The 24,919-nt window shown below is 39.2% G+C and overlaps 1 protein-coding gene across 3 annotated transcripts in view; it reads right to left on the bottom strand.

Annotated features, from left to right (window-relative positions):
• Window positions 1-24,919, bottom strand: part of NGLY1 (N-glycanase 1) — a 63,041-nt gene that overhangs the window by 27,947 nt on the left and 10,175 nt on the right. For 2 of the 3 annotated variants that reach the window (XM_027086490.1, XM_027086488.1), the window contains exons 2-3: window positions 20,236-20,350; window positions 15,453-15,698 (exon numbers count right to left, since the gene is read on the bottom strand). In XM_027086490.1, the coding sequence (XP_026942291.1) occupies window positions 15,453-15,698; window positions 20,236-20,350 (361 nt within the window). Of the gene's footprint in view, window positions 1-15,452; window positions 15,699-20,235; window positions 20,351-20,526; window positions 20,747-24,919 lie in introns of all 3 variants that reach the window. The other variant, XM_027086489.1, reaches the window with a different exon arrangement.

Genomic DNA, 24,919 nt, shown 5'->3' with positions numbered 1-24,919 from the left:
TAGAAGATTGAGACATTTTCTGAGGATGCAGCACAAAAGAACAAATAGACACTGACACTGAGGATAAACCCCCAAACTTCCCAAATCCAGCTAACAGGAAGTCTAGAAAGTAGCGTAGAAAAAAATGGAAGAAAAAACTTCTCAAAGAAATAATGGAAAATCTCTGAGAGTTGAAGAAAGAGCCAGTGTGAATGGGAAAACAAAAACTATACCAGGTATGTAATAGTGACATTTCATGACAGTAAAAAAGATTAAAAACAAAATACTAAAAGCCTTCAATGATATCAGACATCTCACTGGAAACAACGGAGTAAAATCTCTGAAATACTGAGAGAAAATGAGAACATACGACGCATACCCAGGCAAACTAATTACACAGAAGGGCAAAATAAACACATTTTCTGACATGTAACAATGCAGAAAATATATCACTCCCAAATCCTATTTTAAAAAATTATTAGAAAAGTTATTGTTCCCCCCAATTATAATATAGCCAAAGTAAATAAACAGAACACCAAGGAGTAGAACCTGGGATAAAAGAGCAGGAGCAAGTTAAATAAAAACCAAACAAACTAGTTAAACTTAAGTTCCGATTGTTATAAATAAATAATGATAATTGAAAAGCAAAATCTAAGAAAGGTGGCAGGGAAGGGAGAAGAGTAAATCCTTTCTGAGGTTCCTGTCTTGTAAGATGTTGCTAGAAAAATATAAAGTAAATACCTGCATTAGAAATTTAAAGAGAATAATGAGAAGACTAAAAGGAGGATACTTAGCTTCCTAATTTTTAGAGGGAAAATAATGGAAGAAAACTTGATTAATCTAAACAAAAATAGAAAAAAAAAAAAAAAACCAGAAGGACACAGACAACACAAAATAAGATGTCAGAAGTAAGTTCAAATATATTAGAATTACAGTAAATAGGAATGGATTAACCTGTTTATTAAAAGGCAGAGATAGATTAATTTAAAAAATAAAAACCATTACCAAATACTTACTGTAATGTCAGGCACTGTATCAAGCACTGGGCATGGGTGCACAAAACAGACATCATCACTTTACAGTCTGAAGGGGAAGGCATTAAACAAGAAACGAGAGAATCTTCACATGAAGTCGACAAATGTTTGTGTGTAAATGTGTGTGTGCATATGTGTTAGATGATGGAAAAATAATGGAGACCAAACCAGACAAGGACATTATCCTCACAGAGTAGGGAGTCTGTGGATACAGAAACAAATATTGCTACAATGATGCTAATTTACGCAAATATTTAAGGAGCCTTTATTACCTGTTAGGTACGGGGGATATAATGGTTAGACAGTTTATTCATATGTACGGTAAGAGTTATAAAGCAAACACAGAGGACAGTGTAACTGTACAACTAGAATTCCCTGGAGAAATGATATTTGCAGTAAAATATGAAGGATGAGAAGCAGCTGGTAACCAGGGAAGGGAGAAGACCATTCCTGTCACAGGGAGCAACGTGTAGGTAGATGGGGAGTCTGCACAGGGGGATACACTTAACATGCTGTGAAGGATCAGAGAGAAAGTCAGTGTGTCTGGAGCACAGAGCACCCAGGGGAAATGATGGTGCAAGACAGCTGAGCAAGAAGTTGGGCTGGGGAAGCATCTAGATCTTCCCTGTCTCTTTCCACTGTAATGGGAAGCTATTAAAGAAACCTAAGCAAGGGAGTAAAATGATCAGATTTGTGTTCTCTGAGTTTGACACCAGCTGTAGGGGGGAGAAGGCAGGCCTCAGAAGACTCACTGGGGGACCACTGCCGAACTCTGAGGGAGCGGAGGCTTAAACCAGTGTGGGGACAGAGGTGGGAGAATAGTGAATGGGTACGAAAAACATGTAGGAAGTAGAATAAACAAATCCTAGTGACTGAACCGTGGGGTCAGGGGGCAGTTAGGAAAGTAGAAAAATATTTGGGAATGATTCACATATGAGCAACTGGGTCAATGGTTGAACCACTTATAATAGGAGAAACACCAGGAAATGGTCAACTGAGCTAAAAACTACGAACGGTCAAATAAAAATGAACTGAAAAAAGTCCATTAAGTTTAGCAGCATGGAGATCACTGATGATCTTAGTAATAAGTTTTGTAACAGTGTTAATAAGGAAAACAAGTTTTAAGAGACTCAGTGGTATAAGTGGTGTCCCGAAGTGGGCCAGGTGCCCCAAAGGAGCTGTACAAAGTGGTCCACTGGGATAGGGACAGAAAATATTACAACTTCTATTTATATTATTTTTTTGTCCAAAAAGTAAAGCAATTTATTATAATATTTAATATTTGGATCAATGGTGGCTTCCTCCCAGGCTACAGAAGCCATCCTGAGGGAAGAAAGTCCCACAAAGTGGAGGGGTTCACAGTGGCACGCTCATTCCTACTTCTGCTCCCATGATGCTACAAACTTCTGCAGTTCAAATGTGCCTGGTTCAGTGGATTTACAGATTATACTATGCGGTTTTAACTAATTTAACCCTCAACCTGGCTTAAAAAAGATTTCCAAGACCTGTAGGCACTGAGGCTAATACTTACAATGTAAGCACATGTGGAGTGTTACAAGAAGAAAATAGCAGGGCTAACCCATCTATTATTTTAGTATGAGCCCCTTCAACAGCCATATTTTAATGCCAAAAAAAAAAAAAAAATCACAATCTACTGAGATCTGACAAACAAAATGATCAAGAGTATTTAAAATAAGACATGTCTATGTTCTTGAAATGATATAGTGTTAATACGTTTTTTAAATTAAAAATGTTACTTATTTTCTAGCTCCTCTTTACATTGTTTTATAATGTATCGAGTACACTGACATACTAGTATATGTATATAATTTATAAACAAATAAATACACATTGAGAGGACATGCTCAGAAATGTTTTACTGACGGGGCACATGTTAGAATGAGGAGACCTGCAAGACAAGTACATGAGGAGTACAGATGCAGGGATGCGTACTGGGGATTCTCCCTGAAAGTTGCTGTGAAGAGGAAGTGAGAAATACAGGAATGCACGATCCAGGGATACTTGTGTGACGGCTTGTTTCTAAGAGCTACATGAGAGGTTCATAAACGTTAATCTGCTTGGGAAGAATGCAGGTTTCCAAGCTCCCCCCTCTCTTTCTGGCTCAGCCTGTCTGGGGTTTGTCCGGGAATCTGCGTGTCCAGGTTATTCTGATGCCAATGGTCCAAGCTTAGATGAAAACTGGCCTAAAGCAAGGTTTCAATGCCACTGAGAAGAATCTCCAAGAAAAGGGGCAGGTCAAGACTGCACAGCCCACCTGCGATCCCACGGTGAACAGAGGAGAGGAACACAGGTACAGAGGACGGGCTGGCCTTTAGTAGGTGCAGACACATTTACTCTACTAACAGATGACAGAAGAGATGGGGCAGACCTGAAGGTGGGAAACCCAGGGCATCCACAGTAGGAAGGAGTGTGCTTTTTACCAGAATTGACACAGAAACAAACAAACAAGCAAACAGGGATGTCTCCATTTTTACCTGAAAGAATTCCTATAAAGAGGAGACCCTTACGGTTGTTATTTATTTATTTATTTATTTATTTTTACACACAGATTTTCATTTACTGAGAGGGTAAGAACTCATCCAAAGAATTTTTATTTTCATTTTTCACTCTGGAAATTACCACCTTCACTGTGGTTTTTTTTTTTTTTTTTTTTTTTGCGGTACACGGGCCTCTCCCATTGCAGATCACAGGCTCCGGACGCGCAGGCTCAGCAGCCATGGCTCACGGGCCCAGCCGCTCCGCGGCATGTGGAATCCTCCTGGACCGGGGCGCGAACCTGTGTCCCCTGCGTCGGCAGGCGGACTCCCAACCATTGCGCCACCAGGGAAGCCCCCACTGTGGTTTTTAATGGCACTCAAACAATCTTGAAGAATAAAGTTTATTTTCTTTGCCTTATTTCTTTAAATACTCATTAGCACAGTGCCAAAAAAACTAATTCATAAAAATAGAAGTTTGCTGATTGCATGGCCATTATAGCAGCTGGGTAACCATGTAGATGAGGCAACAGTTCATTGCTTAAGAGTTAAAAGTTATTTGGAATACAAATGGGAGTTTAAAACGTGAAATCTGTTTTAGAGCAAAAAAGATTTTTTTCTTCACTAATCATAACTGGATTCCAATTATTTGGTTTCTAATGTGAGATATTTAAGACTCTTTATAAGAAAATAAGTACAATGTGTATTTTTGTCAAATCACACAAAACAGAAGCAGTGATAGAAGCAGTGGAATTTGGATCAGCAAATTTACTTCTTTAGTAAAGGACAAGGCTTCTCAAGCCCACCAGCCCTCTTTCTACCTTTTTACAACCCTTTGCTTCAATGGCTTTTAAATTTAGAACCTGTTTTCTTAACATAAAAGTTATGTTTAATAAATTTTTAACGACAGTTTTAATCAACTTGTGACTTCAATAAACATTTCTTACAAAAACCGCTTTATTCTATTTGTAACAGTAATAAATGTTGCAGAAAGTTTTCAGGAAATACTGAATGGTATAAATAATGTGAAATCACTATAATTTCACCACTCAGAGAAAATTATAGCTAAGATATCAGTGTACAGCTTTCCAGACCTTTTAAAAATGAACATATTTATGTATGTGTGTTTTTAATAAGAAAAATGGAAATACACACAAACACACAACATATGTTGTTTAATTTTGGAATTCTTAGTTTACCTTTTTTTCACCACATAATAATTGTCTTCATGTCAAAATATACCACATCATCATTTCTAAAGGATATTAAGAATGCCAATGTAAATATGGGTCATAATTGCCTGTTGAAAGTATGTAAATATATGTTACTTTTAAGAATGGTTCACGAACAAGAAATTGAACATTTAAATCTTGTGTCCAAGGGAGATGAGGAGGAGATTTCTCCTCTTACAAAGTTTGCATATAGATCCAGACTAAGAAGTTGTCTTATGAGATTTAAATAGTTTAAAAATCGACTAACTCAGAGGTGCACAGCCAGGGGAAGAAGACACCAGGGCGGCCAGGAGGCTGAACCCGAGTGCTCTTCATGCTGGGCTCCTACCGTTTTAAGTCTGCATTTGAAGGTTCTGCAATTCTGACTTAACTCTTTAACATCTTCAAGATGGAACAAATTTGACTTTGATGTGGAGACTAGAGAAGGGCTTTGCATACAATAAGCAGAATTGGTGTCAATTTAAAATTATAAACAGAACAGAGAGGAGACAAGATGGTGGAGCAGAGGGACCTGAGCTCATCTCCTCTCAGGAAAACAGCAAAATAACAACTAACTACTGAACAACCATGGATGAAAAAGACTGGAACCTACCAAAAAAGATATTCTACACCCAAAGACAAAGAAGAAGTCACAGTGAGACGGTAGGAGGGGCGCTTTCGCTGTGTAATCGAATCCCAAACCCACCAGGTGGGCAACCCACAAACTGGAAAATAATTATTTCACAGAGGTTCTCCCACAGGAGTGAGACTTCTGAGCCCCATGTCAGGCTCCCCAGCCTGGGGGTCTCGCATCAGGAGGAGGAGCCCCCAGAGCCTTTGGCTTTGAAGGCCAGCAGGGCTTGAGCGCAGGAGCTCCACAGGACTGGGGGAAACAGAGAATCTGCTCTTGGAGGGCGCACACAAGGCTTCACATGTGCTGGGACCCAGGGCAAAGCAGTGACATCATATCAGCCTGGGCCAGACCTACCTGTGGGTCTAGGAGGGTCTCCTGGGGAGGCGGGGGTCGGCTGTGGCTCATGTAGGCTCCAGTGCTGGGACACCTAAGTCAAAGCAACCAACAGGGTGGGAACACAGCCCCACCCATGAGCAGACAGGCTGCCTAAAGACGTCCTGAGCACACAGACACCTCTAAACACACCCCTTGACATGGCCCTGCCCATCAGAGGGACAAGACCCAGCTCCACCCACCAGTGGCCAGGCACCAGTCCCTCCCACCAGGAAGCCTGCACAAGCCCCTGGACCAACCTGGACCACCAGGGGGCAGACACCACAACCAAGAATTACAGTCCTGCAGCCTGAGAAACAGAGACCACAAACACAGCAAGTTAGACAAAATGAAACGGCAGAGAAATATGTTTCAGATGAATGAACAAGATAAAACACCAGAAGAACAACTAAGTGAGGTGGAAATACGCAATCTGCCTGAAAAAGAATTCAGAGTAATGGTAAAGATGACCCAAGATCTTGGAAAAAGAATGGAGGCACAGACTGAGACGATACAAGAAATATTTAACAAAGAGCTAGAAGATTTAAAGAACAGAGATGAATAATACAATAACTGAAGTGAAAAATACACTAAAAGGAATCAATAGCAGAATAAATGAGGCAAAAGAACGAACAAGTTAGATGGAAGACAAATTGGTGGAAATCACTGCTGTGGAACAGAATAAAGAAAAGAGAATGAAAAGAAATGAAGACAGTCTTGGAGACCTCTGGGACAACATTAAACACAGCAACATTCGCATTATAGTGGTCCCAGAAGAAGAGAGAGAGAAAGACCCTGAGAAAATATTTGAAGAGATTATAGTGGAAAACTTCCCTAACGTGAGAAAGGAAACACTCACTCAAGTCCAGGAAGTGCAGAGAGTCCCATACAGGATAAACTCAAGGAGGAACACACCGAAACACATATTAATCAAACTTACAAAAATTAAAGACAAAGAAAAAATATTATAAGCAACAAGGAAAAAGCAACAAATAACATACAAGGGAATCCCCATAAAGTTATCAGCTGATTTTTTTCAGCAGAAACTCTGCAGGCCAGAAGGGAGTGGCATGATATATTTAAAGTGAGGAAAGGGAAAAACCTACAACCAAGAATGCTCTACCCATCAAGCCTCTCATTTAGATTCGATGAAGAAAGCAAAAGCTTTACTGACAAGCAAAAGCTAAGAGAATTCAGCACCACCAAAAGAGCTTCACAAAAAATCTTTAAAAAACTACTCTAGGCAGAAAAGACAAGACCACAACTAGAATCAAGAAAATTACATATGGAAAAGCTCACCATTAAAGGCAAACATAGAGTAAAGGTAGGAAATCATCCACACACAAATATGATATCAAACCCAGCAATTGTGAGAAGAGGAGAGTACACATGCAGGATATTGGAAGTGCATTGGAAATTAAAAGACCAGCGACTTAAAACAATCGTGTTTGTATACAGATTGCTATATCAAAACCTCATGGTAACAGCAAACTAAAAACCTACAACAGATACACACACAAAAAAGAAAAAGCAATCCAAACAACACTAATGACAGGCATCAAATCACAAGAGAGGAAGGGAAGGAAAAAAACCTACAAAAACAAATCCAAAACAATTAACAAGATGGCAATAAGGACATACATACTGATAATTACCTTAAATGTAAATGCATTAAATGCTCCAACCAAAAAACAGACTGGCTGAATGGATACAAAAACAAAACCCATATATATGCTGTCTACAAGAGACCCAACTTCAGATCTAAGGACACATACAGACAAAGTGAGGGGATGGAAAAAGATATTCCATGCAAATGGAAATCAAAAGAAAGCTGGAGTAGCAATACTCATATAAGACAAAATAGACTTTAAAATAAAGAGTGTTACAAGAGATAAGGAAGGACACTACATAATGATCAAGTAAATATATATGCACCCAACACAGGAGCACCTCAATACATAAGGCAAATCCTAACAGCCATAAAAGGAGAAATCAACAGTAACACAATAATAGTGGGGGTTTTAACACCCCTCTTACAGCAATGGACAGACCATCCAGACAGAAAATAAGGAAACACAGGCCTTAAATGTCACCTTAGACCAAGGGACTTAATTGATACTTATAGAGCATTCCATTCAAAAGCAGCAGAATACACATTCTTCTCAAATGCACATGGAACATTCTCCAGGACAGATCACATGCTGGGTCACAAAGCACACCTCGGCAAATTTAAGAAAACTGAAATCGTATCAAGCATCTTTTCCGACCACAACACTATGAGATTAGAAATCAACTACGAGAAAAAAACTAAAAAAACACATACACATGGAAGCTAAACAATATGTTACTAAACAACCAATGGATCAATGAAGAAATCAAAGAAGAAATCGAAAAATAACTAGAGACAAACGAAAATGAAACACAACGATTCAAAACCTATGGGACCTGGCAAAAGCAGTTCTAAGAGGGAAGTTTACAGTAATACAATCTTACCTCAGGAAACAAGAAAAATCTCAAAGAAACAACCTAACCTTACACCTAAAGCAACTAGAGAAAGAAGAACAAACAAAACCCAAAGTTAGTAGAAGAAAAGAAATCATAAAGTTCAGAGAAGAAATTAATGAAATAGAGATGAAGAAAACAACATAAAATGTCAATGAAAGTAACAGCTGGTTCTTTGAAAAGATAAACAGAATCGATAAACCTTTAGCCAGACTCGTGAAAGAAAAAAAGGGAAAGGGCTCAATCAACAAAATTAGAAATGAAAAAGAAGTTACAACTGACACCACAGAAATACAAAGGATCATAAGAGACTACTACAAGCAACTCTATGCCAATAAAATGAACAACCTAGAAGAAATGAACAAATTCTTAGACAGGAACAATCTTCTAAGAGTGAACCAGGAAGAAATAGAAAATATGAACAGACCAATCACAAGCACTGAAATTGAAACTGTGATTAAAAATCTTCCAACAAACAAAAGTCCAGTACCAGATGGCTTCACAGGCGAACTCTATCAAACATTTAGAGAAGAGTTAACACCTGTCCTTCTGAAACTATTCCAAAACATTGCAGAGGAAGGAAGACTCCCAAACTCATTCTATGAGGCCACCATCACCCTGATACCCAAACCAGACAAAGACACCACCAGAAAAATTAAATTACAGGCCAGCATCTCTAATGAACATAGGTGCAAAAATTCTTAACAAAATGCTAGCAAACCAAATCCAACAACACATTAAAAGAAGCATACACCATGATCAAGTGTGATTTATCCCAGGAGTGCAAGGATTCTTCAATATCTGCAAACCAATCAGTGTGATACACCATATCAACAAATTGAAGAATAAAATCCATATGATCATCTCAATAGATGCAGAAAAAGCTTTTGACAAAATTCAACACCTATTTATGATAAAAACTCTCCACAAAGTGGGCACAGAGGGAAACTACCTCAACATAATAAAGGCCATATATGACAAACCTACAGCTAACATCATACTCAACGGTGAAAGGCTGAAAGCATTTACTCTAAGATCAGGAACGAGACAAGGATGTCCACTCTTGCCACTGTTATTTAACATAGTTTTGGAAGTCCTAGCCACAGCAATCAGAGAAAAAAAAGAAATAAAAGGAATCCAAATTGGAAAAGAAGAAGTAAAACTGTCACTGTTTGAAGATGACAAGATTGTATACATAGAAAATCCTAAAGATGCCACCAGAAAACTACTAGAGCTCATCAATTAATTCAGTAAAGTTGCACGATACAAAGTTAATACACAGAAATCTGTTGTTTCTATACACTAACAGTGAAAGATCAGAAAGAGCAATTAAACAAACAATCCCATATACCATCACATCAAAAAAAAAAAAATACCTAGGAATAAACTTACCTAAGGAGGCAAAAGACCTGTACTCAGAAAACTATAAGATACTGATGAAAGAAGTTGAAGATGACACAAACAGATGGAAAGATATACTATGTTCTTGGATTGGAAAAGTCAATATTGTCAAAGTGACTATACTAACCAAGGCAATCTATAGATTCAATGTAATCCCTATCATACTATCAATGGCATTTTTCATAGAACTAGAACAAAAAAAAATCTGAAAATTTGTATGGAGACACAAAGACCCCGAATAGCCAAAACAATCCTGAGAAAGAAAAACAGAGCTGGAGGAATCAGGCTCCCTAACTTCAGACTATACTACAAAGCTCCAGTCATCAAAACAGTATAGTACAGGCACAAAAACAGAAATATAGATCAACGGAACAGGATAGAAAGCCCAGAAATAAACCCATGCAACTATGGTCAATTAATCTATGACAATGGAGGCAAGAATATACAATGGAGAAAAGACAGCCTCTTCAACAAGCTGTGCTGGGAAAACTGGACAGCTACATGTAAAAGAATGAAATTACAACATTCTTTAACATCATACACAAAAGTAATGTTAAAATGGATTGAAGGCCTAAATGTAAGACCAGATACTATAAAACTCGTGAGGAAAACATAGGCAGAACGTTGTCTGATATAAATTGCAGAAATATCTTTTTGGATCTGTCTCCTAGAGTAACGAAAATAAAAAGAAAATAAACAAATGGGACCTAATTAAACTTAAAAGCTTTTGCACAGCAAAGGAAACCATAAACAAAATTAAAAGACAACCCACAGAATGGGAGAAAATATTTGCAAATGAAGCAGCTGACAAAGGATTAGTCTCCACAATACACAAATAGCTCATGCAGCTCAATGTCAAAAAGAAAAAACCCACCACAATCAAAAAATGTGCAGAAGCCCTAAATAGACAGTTCTCTAAAGAAGACATACAGATGGCCAAAAAGCACATGGAAAGATCCTCAACATCACTAATTATTAGAGGAATGCAAATCAAAACTACAACGAGGTATCATCTCACACCGGTCAGAATGGCCATCATCAAAAAGTCTACAAACAATAAATGCTGGAGAGGGTGTGGAGAAAAGATAACCCTCCTACACTGTTGGTGGGAATGTAAATTGGTACAATTACTATGGAGAACAGTATGGAGTGTTCCTTAAAAAACTAAAAATAGAACTAACATATGACCCAGCAATCCCACATCCTAGGCATATATCCAGAGAGAACCATAACTCGAAAAGATACATGCACCCCAATGTTCATTGCAGCACTGTTTACAATTCCCAGGACATGGAAACAACCAATATATCTATCAACAGATGAATGAATAAAGATGTGATGTGTATACACACACACACACACACACACACTGGAATACCACTCAGACACAATAAAGAATGAAATAATGCCATTTGCAGCAACATGGATGGACCTAGAGAGGATCAAGTAAGTCAGACAGAGAAAGACAAATATCATATGATATCACTTCTATGTGGAATCTAAAAAGATGATACAAATGAACTTATTTACAAAACAGAAACAGACTCACAGACTTCAAAAACAAACATGGTTACCAAAGGGGAAAGGTCTAGGAGAGGGATAAATTAGGAGTTTGGGATTAACATATGCACACTACTATATATAAAATAGGTAATCAACAAGGACCTATTATATAGTACAGGGAACTCTACTCAATGTTCTATAATAACCTATATGGGAAAAGAACCTAAAAAAGAATTGATACATGTATACGTATAACCGAACCACTTCACTACACACCCGAAGCTAACACAACACTGTAAATCAACTATACTCCAATATAAAATAAAAGTTAAATTTAAAACAATAAAAAAAAAATCTTCATTTAAAAAAATCAACTAATTTTGTTATTTATCATTATCTAATATTATTTTTATAATTTCACTAATATAATCTCAAATGATAATTCTTTTAAACAGATACATATATAGTCATATACACAATGGGCAATAATTTCTAGAGTCATAAAAGTGTTGATGCAAAGTCCTCAACAACTTCATACACATTCTAAAAGCAGTCACATATCAAATAAAAGCATACGTTAGACTGTGCAATAACTGCCAAAGACTTATTTTAAGCAAATCATACTTCAAGAGTCATATGCTTTCAACCTAGAAAAAGTTGCAAAATTGGAAACAATGCTTCTAACACTCTGAGGCTCAGTCTCTGAAAAACTGTCTTTGCTGTTTTGAACCTGCTTTTGGAAGGCAAAGGGCATAAAAATATATAAAGGGTTATCAGGAAGTTATTTCATATAAGAACACTAAATGCTCAGCATGTATAACCAGCAAATTTAAGAAATCAGTTTGGTCATTAGGAAAATACAAATTAAAGCCACAATGAGATACTACTTAACATCGACTAAAATGGCTATAATAAAAAAGACATTAACAATTATCAATGAGAATACTGAGAAATCGGAACCTTCACACTCTGCTGGTTAGAATGTAAAAAGGTGCAACAGCTCTGGAAAACAGCTTGCAATTTCTTAAAGCAATAAACATAAACTTGTCATACAACCCAGTGGTTCCACTTCTAGGAATCTACCCAAGAGAAATGAAAACATCTGCCCACACAAAGCCTGGTACGTGGACATTCATAGCAGCATTGTCCATAACAAGCAAACATGGCAAACCCAAATGTCCGCCATGTAATGCTATTCAGCAATAAAAAGGAAAAAAAATACTAATACATCCTGCAATATGGATAAACCTCAAAAACATACAAAGTAAAAGAAGCCAGAAGCAAAAGACTATGTAGTGTATCATTCATTTACATAAAATATCCAGAAAAAGCAGCAAAATAAATTTCTAACTACATCACCGTTTATTGAGCACGGGTATATTCCAGTACTTTATATCTTAAGGGAAAAACTTACTGGCAACTTCAACATCAATGACTATCACCTTGTCTTATATTTCCAAATTTTACTTGATACAGTTTCAACCAAAGAAATATATTAGGTGTGACACTCAACAGTGCTCAGGATTTGTCTAGTTTATATGCAGTTACATGCATTGTTAATCTCTCTCCTGCTGCTTTACTTGGTCCATTTTAATTCTCAATATCCCCATTCAAAATGAGAAAGGGAGGAGAACATAATTGTCAAACTCTGTAATACAGCAATTAATGGTGATAAAAGCTTAAATAACAAAATACTTTTTAAAAATGTGTACTTCAGTGATCCATGGAACCAGGAGCTGGCTATAAAAAACAAGATTCATTCTAATTTCTCCCAACTCCCTTAAGAAAAAGATACTTTGTCCCAGGGACTCAAGAAGTTAAGAGTTAATATACAGTAGGCTTCTAAGAGCATATGTGTTTGCAAAAGTTTGTTTTCTTCTAAACTCTAAATTCGTTTTGACAATAGGATGACAATTTGTTTTTAGTGTAGTATCCAGGCCCTTTCTGGTAAGTGATTAAAGACCTCAAACTATAACCGAGGGGCTTCCCTGGTGGTGTAGTGGTTAAGAATCCGCCTGCCAATGCAGGGGACACGGGTTCATTGTGGTGGCTTCTCTTGTTGCGGAGCACGGGCTCTAGGCGCACGGGCTTCAGTAGCTGTGACATGCGGGCTTCTGTAGTTGTGGATCGCAGGCTCAGTAGTTGTGGCTCGTGGGCTCCAGAGCGCAGGCTCAGTAGTTGTGGCGCGCGGGCTTAGGTGCTCCATGGCATGTGGGATCTTCCCAGACCAGGGCTCGAATCCGTGTCCCCTGCATTGGCAGGCGATTCTTAACCACTGCGCCACCAGGGAAGCCCCTGTATCAGCCTTAACTGCAAAACTGATGAAGACCTGTTACCCAGAGGTGTAATGACATGCTTTAATCCTGTACATGAGTCCTGTATAAGGTACGTTAACACATACCCATAGAAGTATGTAACTCATAAGTAAATAGACACTTATTGGGTTATGCATTCAACATTTTATCACTGGTAAGATGTACAATCAAAAAGGAGTGGAAACCAGTGTCCTAAGGACTGGACTGGCTAGGGTTACTATTCTGTCCCAATAGAGTTAAGTAGTCCCACTTTTCTGTTACTCTGTGGTAACTTTGTTCTGAATGAAGCAGCTGAGATACTTTACAGAAAGAATTACTGTTACCAAGAGCAAACCTTTAAGTCCTTTACAGTTTATTAAGCTTTCACATATGCTCTTATCTGATGCCCACGGCCACTTAATATCATTACTAGTTGATCCAATAGTATCCAGTAACAGTTTCTTGGAAGCATTCATAAACAATAGCTGTGTTTATTAGTATAAACAAACATTAGCTCTGAAGCTAATGAGAGGAGAAATATTTTAAAGACTTAAACATTAAACTAAGTCAACTGAGGCACAAAAGAATATGTTTTAGAAGAGTTAACCCTCCACAAAAATCTGGGAAACCACTCATCAGGAATTATTATTCAGGGGCTTCCCTGGTAGCACAGTGGTTAAGAATCCGCCTGCCAATGCAGGGGACACGGGTTCGAGCCCTGGTCCGGGAAGAGCTCACATGCCGCAGAGCAACTAAGCCCGTGCGCCACAACTACTGAGCCTGCGCTCTAGAGCCCGTGAGCCACAACTACTGAAGCCCACGTGCCACAACTACTGAAGCCCGTGCACCTACAGCCCGTGCTCCACAACGAGAAGCCTCTGCATTGCAAGGAAGAGTAGCCCCCGTTCTCCACAACTAGAGAAAGCCCATATGCAGCAATGAAGACCCAACGCAGCCAATAAATAAATGAATGAATGAATAAATAAATAAATAAATAAGAATTATTATTCAAAAGGACAGACACTCTCTCTTCCCCTGCCAGCCCCTAGCACCTTCAATTCTTTATTTTTTAAAGACAAGCTTAGGGTATTCCCAGCCTACACTAAGGAATGACTGCCCATCATCTGACTACCAGGGAGGTTAGGTTAAAGGCTCTCCAATTATTCAGCTGGAGAAAATTAAGGGTAGATTTAACAACTGACTCTAGATGTAGAGTTCCAGTGTATGGAGGAGAGCAACCAGGTGTTTCACCAAAATTAAAAGAGGACATGAGTTTAAGCTGCCTACTGATAAAATTACTATAGAAAAGCCATGAAAATTTTTCTGACAGTGAAAATTTAGAAGTAAAATGCTTAAGGACCTTTATTAAAAGGGATTTTTTTGTAAACAGGATAATTTCCTATTAAATAAGGTCATTTAAGTATACCGAGAATGCCTGTTAGACATCAGTAATTTGACTTCAGTTCTTCAGACGTATATATGTATATGCTAGCACCACTATCAGTAAATTAATGATTATTTACCTTAAGCCTAAAGAAGCCCATTTTTTATTGAATTGAGGTGCTGATAATGGTACGTTGTTGGAATTAATAATTCCATGGTAGACAGCAGCAGGTATTACATCAGAAGTGTCAAAGCAATAGAGGAAATCTAACTTGATGGCCACACATCTGTCTAGCAAGTCCTTTACTTTTTCTAGGTTAAAGACATACGCTAACCTGTGCAACTGGTTTAAGTGCCACGGCAACAGGTACATTTACAAACGATAAATTAAATAAAACCCTGGCTGCCTCAGAAACAGTAAGTCACAAGTTAACATTTAAAAGTCCAAATAAAAGACAGCCATTTCCCCACTTTTGTTACAGATCTGACAATTGTTTAAAAGAGCTCAGGAAATCTGAATGTATTAGAACTATAAGAACCAAGAATGACTGAGACATAAATTCTGGAATAAGTCCTATTTTAAAGCTTTTGCTATATCAACACTTTGAAAGGAGCAGTCAAGGAAGGTTTAATTCTAACATTACCATTGGAGCGGACGGTGGATTTGATGACTGCCCTTCACTGTTCCCTGGATGCTGGGTTAACCCATTAGGACTGGAAGGCTGTGCTGTAGGAAGCTGGGTGCTGGCTGCAAGTTGCTGAGATAATTCTGCTTTGTGGCTCTTATCTGATCCATCCAATCTGCTACTTCTCTCTATGGCAATCAGGTCACGAATTTTTTGCAGCTGCTCCACTGAAGCTTTTTTAGGAAAGATAAGATGGGTTTCTCCCTGGAATTTACAAAATTAGGGAAAATTTGAACCTTTGCTTTATACTGACAGTCATTCGTACACAGTATATATAAAATGGAGCCAATACTACAGAACACATCATATTTTAACAATCTTTCTCTTTTCTTACCATTTTGGCACTTTTTAAAAAAATACAGGCAAAGGTATACTAGAAAATTAAGAAAATATGTCTCCTTGTTAGCATAAAATGTTTAGCCTGTTTTATTCATTCAAAAGACCTTCAGAAAAATACTTTGCCTTTTAGAAACACTGTAATGAGTCAGAAAGCCTCCTAAGAGATGCAAAAATGAACATTCCTATCTCCTCTGCAATAGTATATGATACAACTATTCTCCATGAAATTCCCTATGAAATAATGATACTATAGATACAGCCATTCAAAATGATCACTGGTCACATAAAACCAGTAAGAAGTTATATAACAACCTTTGAATCTTCTAAACTCAAGTCTTTAAGAATAGCTACATGACTAGAAGTCTGTGTATGGAGTTCACTAATTCTTCCAAGATAACAAAAATTACATCCTGAGGGTCAATTCAAAACTATGGAAAAACTATTGCTATTTAGTAATACAAAGGTGGTCCAAACAAAAACAGACCATCAAACAATAAAAATCTGATTCTTTAAGAAGTGATTCATTTAATGAATCCACATAATATAATCAGAGCGCTCTGAGGTACAGTAAACATTACAACAAAGCTCACAATGTAAAATAGTAAATTACAAAACAAAAAAGTGAAATGAAAATATATTCCATCAAGGTTTAAGGGTTGAGAAGCAACAATGCTAAAACAGTAATTCCACCAACTGCAAATGAGATAACACAGTTGTTACAATATGCAGTGGGCCAACCTGTAGATTGTGAGCATTTAAATTCAACTCCACAACTGAGAATGACCTTATTTCCCTGGTGATGGCAGATCTACAGGAATCAACGGACCAAGACATTACTCCATCACGACATGAAAATCAATTCCACGTGAATCCTTTTGAAAAAGCTGGAAGAGGCCAGCAATCTCCATGTATTACCCAAAACAGCTGTAAAAAAGACTACTACCATTTACTGCATTTATGTGTTTCTAGGTACTGTGCTAAAAAGCACTTTACCCACATTATCTGAAGAATTCTTAACAACCACCTTGAAAGGTAGGTATTGGGTTTATCCCCGCTTTTCATATGGAAATATGAAGGCTCAGAGAAGTTAAATAACCTACCTGCCTGACGCTACCAATCGTCAGAGCAAGGATTCAAACTGCATGATCTTAATCGCTATGCTATAACTGATTCCACCTGAGACTGAACAGAGATCAAAACCCACAAGCCTGTACAAATAGCTTGAAGGGTTGAGCAAAAAGCATTTCTACAGTTGTGATGATTACATACACGATGATTGGCACAAATTGGAACGCAGTGAATTTTCCAACAGGAGAAAGGAACCACTTCCTATCTACGATGAGCTCTGGGAAGAGAAACCAGACTCCTGGGTTAAAACCAAGCATGGAGGCCTCTGATCTCACACTCTGAATGGAGTGGCACTGAGGAAGGTACACGACACCGTGGCCGGAGGCAGGAGAGCCTGACAGCCACGTGGGTCTGTCTGGTCCACACCCCAGAGAGGGCCCCGGTGAGACAGAGGCTGCTCCCTTCCCTTCCATCTTTTCAGGACCAGTCCTAAAAGAATGTATGATTATGACTGAAGTGTCTGTACGAAAAAGTTTAATCGACAGCACTGTATTTTCATAAAAGGACAAAACTACAGGCTTAATGCACTAGACCCAATAACACTTTAAGAAACCAACGAGGATTCTAGTATTTAACAAAATCTATGTTTCTCAACGCATTCTTGGTGAGACAGTTCTCACTGCCAGATGTGAGTCAACCCCGTCCCTGCTCGCTAAATGCTGGTGACATCTTCCAGTCACCAAGACAACCAAAACTATGGTCCTTGATGCCCCATCCTCCCCGAGGGTGGGGGCAGCTCCCAGCAAGAACTACTCCACTAAGCCAGCCTGACGGGTCACACGACCATTTGAATCCCAATCTTTCTCAACCTCCTCCTCAGAATTTTCATAAACAAGAATGCAGCCTCAGGGACAAGTGGGCACAAAGGTGTCCAGGATTTTAATGTGTAACTGAAAATTTCAGGATAGGTCTTGGATTCCTACTTCATCTCAAAGCCCACCAAGTTTCTTTCTGGTGGTAGAGTTCAGTCTCAACTCCGTTGGCTAACACTGATAAAACATTTACTTCCTACCATGTGAAGTCCAAAGCCAGCCAGAAACTCTAAGTATAAATTAGTCTTAAAGCATGATCATCGTTTCTGAAATTGTGACTCTACTTGCATCAAATACTACTGCAAGTCTCAATCTGGCTTGTTACCTGGCACTGGCGTGACCAACTTACAAGTTTGCCTGGGACTGAGGGGTTTTCTGCGGGGCTGGACTTTCACTGCTAAAACCAGGACAGTCCCTGGCAAACTAGAGCGGTTGGTCATCCCTCCTGGCACTCAAGTATTTGCTGAATGAAAGATAAATATGATTCCACCGAATCTGTGACACTTCAACAATGAGAAACAATGAGAAACTGAAACACTTCAACAGTCTCCAGTTGTCATTTACTTAATTTTCCTGTCATTTGACTCTCAAAAATCTGCATTTCCTTGAACAAATTCATCAATGTTCTCAACTTTCCCCATCTATAGTTTTAAATTCTTTAGGTTCAGATGTCTGTGCGCAACTACAAGCAGATGACACCATGATTTATACCTCCACCCTGGCCTCTCCTTTTGAATCATCAAAGACTCATATATCCAACTCTCTCCTTGACACCTCTACTTGAATATTTAACAGTATATCAGTTATAATTATCCAAAAGACGGGTCGTTTTTTCTCCCCTGATACCTGCTACTCTCCAAGATTTTTCAACCTCGATGAATAGTACTCCCATCCACTCAGTTGCTCAAACCAAAACCCAGACGTCACCCTGATTCCTTCCTTTCCCTTACATTCCACATCTAGTTCATCAGCAAGTCCCACAGACTGCTTCAAAAAGAAATCCTGGATCCCACTACTCCCCCATCTCCACTGCCGTCGGTCTTTACTTCCACAAATATTTACTGGGTGCCCACCTGCTCTGCTCCTTTCCCAGCAGCCAGCACACGGGGAGCAACACAGACACAAAGCCTGCCCTCATGGAATCTAGACAAACCACTACCATTTCTCATTGAGACTAACGTGACAAGCTTTACAACCGGCCTCCCTGCTTTACCCCTTGCCCCCATCCAGAACATCCAGGATATTCTCTTTCCAACAGCCAGAGCAATCTTCAAAAATACTCTTCCCTGCTTAAAACCTTTCAATGGCTTCCCATCCCACTGGTCATGAAGTCCAATCTTTACCGCAGTTCCCCAAACCCCAGGCCTGCCTCTGTGGCCACTTTCTGTGCCAAGGCTACTCCTGCTAGAGATCCTCCACACGTGTGGCTCTTTGTGCCTGAAAAACGCTCACCTGAGGGCGTCAGGTATTTGAATTGCTTCTCATCACTCAGGTCCCAGCTCAAACATGATCTCCTCAGGGGCCTCCCCTGAGCGCTCATCCTTACACAGCTGCCCATCACTACAGTTGCTTATGATGTTCTTTCCATGCCTTATTTTCTTCTTTGTGCTCATCTTTGCTTTCACACCTACTGTCTGTCTAACCTACAGGAATGCAAGCCCCATGTGAGATGGGAGCTCTTATCTAACTAGTTCACCACTATATTCCCAAGGCCTGAAACAGAATCGGGGAGGGAAGCAGAGAGGCGGGGAGGAAAGTACATCCCAGAGCAACTCAGCGTATCTCCTTAACAGCTGCTACGGTCTTGCCAGTTGACTGCTACTGACTGCTTGGCCTCTAGAACCTGGCTGGACTTCTCTCAGTATTCCATAAACTAGAAATGGTTAAGCATATATGCATAAAGAAAACTTATCATCTTGAAAGCTACTTTCATTGTGTCATAAAATTAAACTATGCCACAAGATTCCACAACATGGAAACACCAAGCTTTTCTTTTGACCTAAAAACAAAAAAAACCCCACTGAGATTCTTTTCTCCTGTCACAGAAGGGAACCCTTATGCGTGGCAACTAAACTCAACTTTTCTGTTTTTACTCTTCTCATTTCTTACTGGAGACAGGTGGTTGGACCCCCATCAGCAATTCATGTTTGCTCACATAGCAGGTTTTTGCTAAAAGTCTAAAGAGAACCACAATTTAGTCCTTGGGTTGCATGCCTGACCTCCCTATTCTAAAGGACTGAGATTGTAAGAATTCTCCCTGTGGGAGAGTTGTTATATTTTACTGTGAATTTAAAGCATATGGACTGTGACTTTTCAATGTAGAGTAAGTGAAGAAATGACTAGTTCCACAGTTTTCCAAAATGAATCAATCAATAAAAATATTCTTATTAGAAATTATCTATCAACATTATAATGAATGCTCTGTACATGAACTGTGGAGAAGAAACCGTGAACATACTTACCTCTTCAAAGCCCATTTCAAATAAACATTCAACAGCTCCTCTGACAGGCAAGAGTCTAGTAGAAAAAGTTGTGTTTCCAATCCGGATAGATCTATATTTTTCATCATTAGGGTTTCTGATTAAAAAAAAAAAAAGTCTGATTTTATATATAACAATTTACATTTTTCACCATGTTTTTGCATTCTTTTTCACATTTTATACTGGCTATACGCCTACGAGGTAGTAGAGATCCCAGCTTTAAAGAAAGAGGATGCACAGTCTAGAAAGACAGACTGATTTTGTGATTCTTACCTTGTACACACTTACTGCAACGTTACTGTTTAACTTCACAGCTGATAATATCAATGCTGACGTAAGGGAAACCCATGCGACATTCTATTTCTGTGCTGTTAAAACTAGAGACCTTTATGAGTGTTTAAGTTGCTAAGAAAAAATTCCATGCAAGTTCCAGACAGGGGCAGAAAGTTTTGCCTGTTTTCTTCTGATGGATCTCAGTCATCGAGAATAGCGCCTGATGGACATGTAGATGGTGGTTAATAAATATTTGTGAAACGAATGAATAAAAGAAGCTAAGAAGCTATAGACAAATGAATCACAGCTCCTCAAAGACTTTACTTCTGACAAACACGAACCTAGGTATACCTTTACGGTCGCTTGATTTTTATTTCTTCCCTAGACCAATGGTTGTTTTTACTATAATTTCTGTTTCAGCTGAAGATATATTTTTGTCACAGCAACTATGGTAATAAAATACAGTGAACATATGAATTTCTTTTACCATGATTAAGATTTTGAATAGTACACATGAGATGAGACCAGCACATGAAAAATCTTTGATTTGAGATTTGTAATAACGTTGATAAATCAGAAAGGCTGTAAAAAAAAAATCAGAAAGAAAATAAAAGGTTAAAGACAATCCAGGTATTATACTCAAAAGGCCTTCTGAACTTAATTCAGGATGATAAGTAGGTTTCATATCTGATACTGACGCCCTTAAAATGGTAGTGGCTTCCATCAGTATGGCATTAAGAAAGACTGAGGCTGTCTCAGGGGTCCACAGAAGCAGTGCTGAGGCTATCAGCCTGGGGTCTGGGATGATGGGGTGGCCAAGTGCTGGCAAATGACCGAACACCTTTGCCCTAAACTTACACATGTTCTCTAGATATGGTGATATAAAAACCAAAACAGAGATTGTTAACTGTAGAAGTTTCAACAAATTTCACATTTGTTTTCCATCAAGCAGTTCCTGTTGCCAAACTGCCATAAATACTACACAAAACTTTTTTAAACCTCTTTTAATTTCAAAAATTACACCAGTTTATTACAGAATATTCAGAGACAAAAGCTCCAAAGTAGTGTTACTTAAAATGTCCAGATTGGTGCTGATCTGTAAACACTTTGCTTTTCATCCATGAGGAGTACAGAAATTGAAGGTATTCAGTAATTATTACAGCAATTTGACACTGCCATGAAATTTTCATTGCATTTTACAAAAGTTATAGGTCCACAAAGGATTGGAAATTAAAAATACTGTTCTTTACTGCAGGTCATTTGAAAATCACAGATAACTGAGAAACACAAAGAGATACAGATGCCTTACTCTTTTATTCTGTGTATCAGATCAGGGTTTCTAAACCTTGGCGATACTGACCTTTGGCCTTTGCTGTGAGGGCTGCCCTGGGCACAGTAAAATGTTTACATCCCTGGCTTCTATACCACACTACATCATAAGCATGCCGCTCTTTCTTACCACTTAAACATTAAACAGTGAACAACCCTACCTTTACCAAAGCTAGTTACAGGTAAATGAGGCATCTTTTCACGACACTCAACGCATTCCACAGGGTGATAAACAATCAGTACCACCAGGATGGTGTATCCCACTGGTGCAGAACTGCTTGAGCTATCTTAGTCTATTTTTTCCCAAGAGTTTCCAGATTTCTACATAATCAAAATCTTTCACTGGGCTTAATTTTCTAATTTTTCTTCCCTTTTTCACACTAAAAAATTCTTATAAAACTTACATGAGCTGTTCTGATATAGCTTATTATTTTGAGACATGTTTCAAAGGGTCGAAGCAGCTTCTCTGCTACAGGCTTTGTATAGCTTAGATTTTCCTCTCTAGTTTCTAACGAACAATGTTCTATCTTTGTACAACATCTGTGGACCTCACATATCATTTATGTGTTTTTCTCACTCAACGTATATTGCAAATAAAAATTTGAAAAATGGCAATAACATCCAGGTACCCAAATCCCAGCTTCCTCTTTTTAAAGGTGCTGAGCAAAACTTCCCTGGTGGCGCAGTGGTTAAGAATCCACCTGCCAAAGCAGGGGACATGGGTTCGAGCCCTGGTCCGGGAGGATCCCACATGCCGCGGAGCAACTGGGCCCGTGAGCCACAACTACTAAGCCTGCGCGTCTGGAGCCTGTGCTCCGCAACAAGAGGCCGCGACAGTGAGAGGCCTGCGCACCGCGATGAAGAGTGGCCCCCGCTTGCCACAACTAGAGAAAGCCCTCGCACAGAAACGAAGACCCAACACAGACAAAAATAAATAAATTTATTAAAAAAATTTTTTGAAAAATGGCAATAACATCCAGGTACCCAAATCCTAGCTTCCTCTTTTTAAATGTGCTGAGCAGGACTTCCCTGGGGGCGCAGTGGTTAAGAATCCCCCTGCCAATGCAGGGGACACGGGTTCGAGCCCTGGTCCGGGAAGATCCCACACGCTGCAGAGCAACTAAGCCCGTGCGCCACAACTACTGAGCCTGCGCTCCAGAGCCCACGAGCCACAACTACTGAGTCCATGTGCCACAACTACTGAAGCCCGCGTGCCTAGAGCCCGTGCTCCGCAACAAGAGAAGCCGCTGCAATGAGAAGCCCGCACACCACAATGAAAAGTAGCCCCCGCCCGCCGCAGCTTTGAGCAAGCCCGCGCGCAGCAACAAAGACCCAACGTAGCCATAAATGAATGAATGAATGAATGAATGAATGTGTTGAGCAGACCAACTATAGTCTTGAGCACAGACTGATGTGAAAGTCAGCCCCTGAAGCCCTCAAAGGCTTACAGAAGTTGGCCCCAGGGCCATCAGACCTCGGATCCATCAGCTCCCATTTCCTGCCCTTGGAGAAGTGCCATACAAACATTCCTGAACCTCTCGCTTCACAGCATCAGCCTGGAGTGGCCACTCTCCTCGAGCCCATTACTACGCTCAGTATCCTGCGGCATCTGAAGTACCCCTACGGACCTTTAGTTTTGATCTTCTTCTTCCACTAATTTAATTTTCTGTGCAGACTTTTCTCAATAATTTTGCTATAACTCTTCGATTTTTTTTCCCTATCTCTGGTGACAATTAACTATTTCTACGACTTTATTATTTATCTTGCTTGTTAGCAATTATCTTGCACCTTAGCTTGAGATTTCTTTTTCTGGTTGTTGGATGATGATGTTGAATGAATGAGGTTTGAAAGGGCAGCAAAACTTCCTAAACCTCACGCAACCATCACTTTGAACACACTTTGGTGCCTTCCTAGCTGTCTTATCCACAGATAGACAAACTGTTTCATTTACAGAAAATTAGCCTGTGTATTTACAACTGAATAGTAGGAAAAACACCCGCTTTGCACCTCGAAAGTCATAATCTACCATATTTCTAAGATTTTACAACATGTTAATAATAAGCCTCCCACTGAGTCACAGCATTCCTTTTCTCAGAAAAGGAAAGCTTAAATGTTTCTCTTTCAGAAATGCTAGGAATTAAATATATCTGAGCATTCTCTAGCTCTCTTCCTCTTTAGAACGCATAATCCCAGGAAGAGTTCTCACAAATGGAAATTTAGTACGTGAGTGCATCCTATAATCTTGCATTTTTATTACTGATGACAAAAGTTGGTTTGTAGGCCATCTGAAAAACTATTTCTAGTCCTTCTGAAAATCTGCTAGTGCGACTTACATGTAAAATTTTCAGAAACATCTCTCTGCCTTTAGAACATCTGGGAAGCATCCCTGGCTCTAACTCCACCATTCTCTGCAGCTGACAAGGGAAACATGTGCACGTAAACTAGCTTAACATGAAAAACTGAATGAGACTAACAAACAACACATGTGCCATATTCTCTATTTCTTTCTATCTTTTGCAACAATCTTATAATGTAGGTATTGTTTGTTCCTTTTAAAAATGAGGAAACTGAAGCCCAGTTTACATACATTCTTAGGAAATGGTTGACTGGGACTTAAACCCACTGGTTCGATTACAAACACTCTCCACCATACAAGCTGCCAACAAACTCAGCCATCCTCGCTCAGTTTCTCCAGGTGTCAGTAATAACCCAGATGAGAAATCTCAAGTTATTTCAGGTACAGTATTTTGTCTCCTCCCGTTACCAGCTCTACCCCTGGCACTCACTCATCAAGGACTGCCAGTCCCTGACTACAATTCTTCTGTTACATCCACAGTTATGCTTATGCTCTGCAGTAGCTTCAGAAGTGAAATCCATGCCTTGTGTCTTCTCACATCATTATTCCACGTGAATTTCTCGTTATGCTTCTTTTTTGAGTCTAGAAACTACAATTACTTTCTGTTGCCTATCATGTCAAATACATGTTCTCTTACCAAACCTTTGTTCTCAGAACTGTTCCACACTAGGTCATCCAGCTATCTCCTCACATAAACACGTAAGTGCT

This window comes from Aethalodelphis obliquidens, unplaced genomic scaffold, assembly GCF_003676395.1.
Source record: "Aethalodelphis obliquidens isolate GAN/ISIS:26980383/991018 unplaced genomic scaffold, ASM367639v1 scaffold56, whole genome shotgun sequence".
Classification (NCBI taxonomy): domain Eukaryota; kingdom Metazoa; phylum Chordata; class Mammalia; order Artiodactyla; family Delphinidae; genus Aethalodelphis; species Aethalodelphis obliquidens.
Note: the sequence above shows the minus strand (reverse complement) of the source record. Positions and strands in the feature narration are given on the sequence as shown.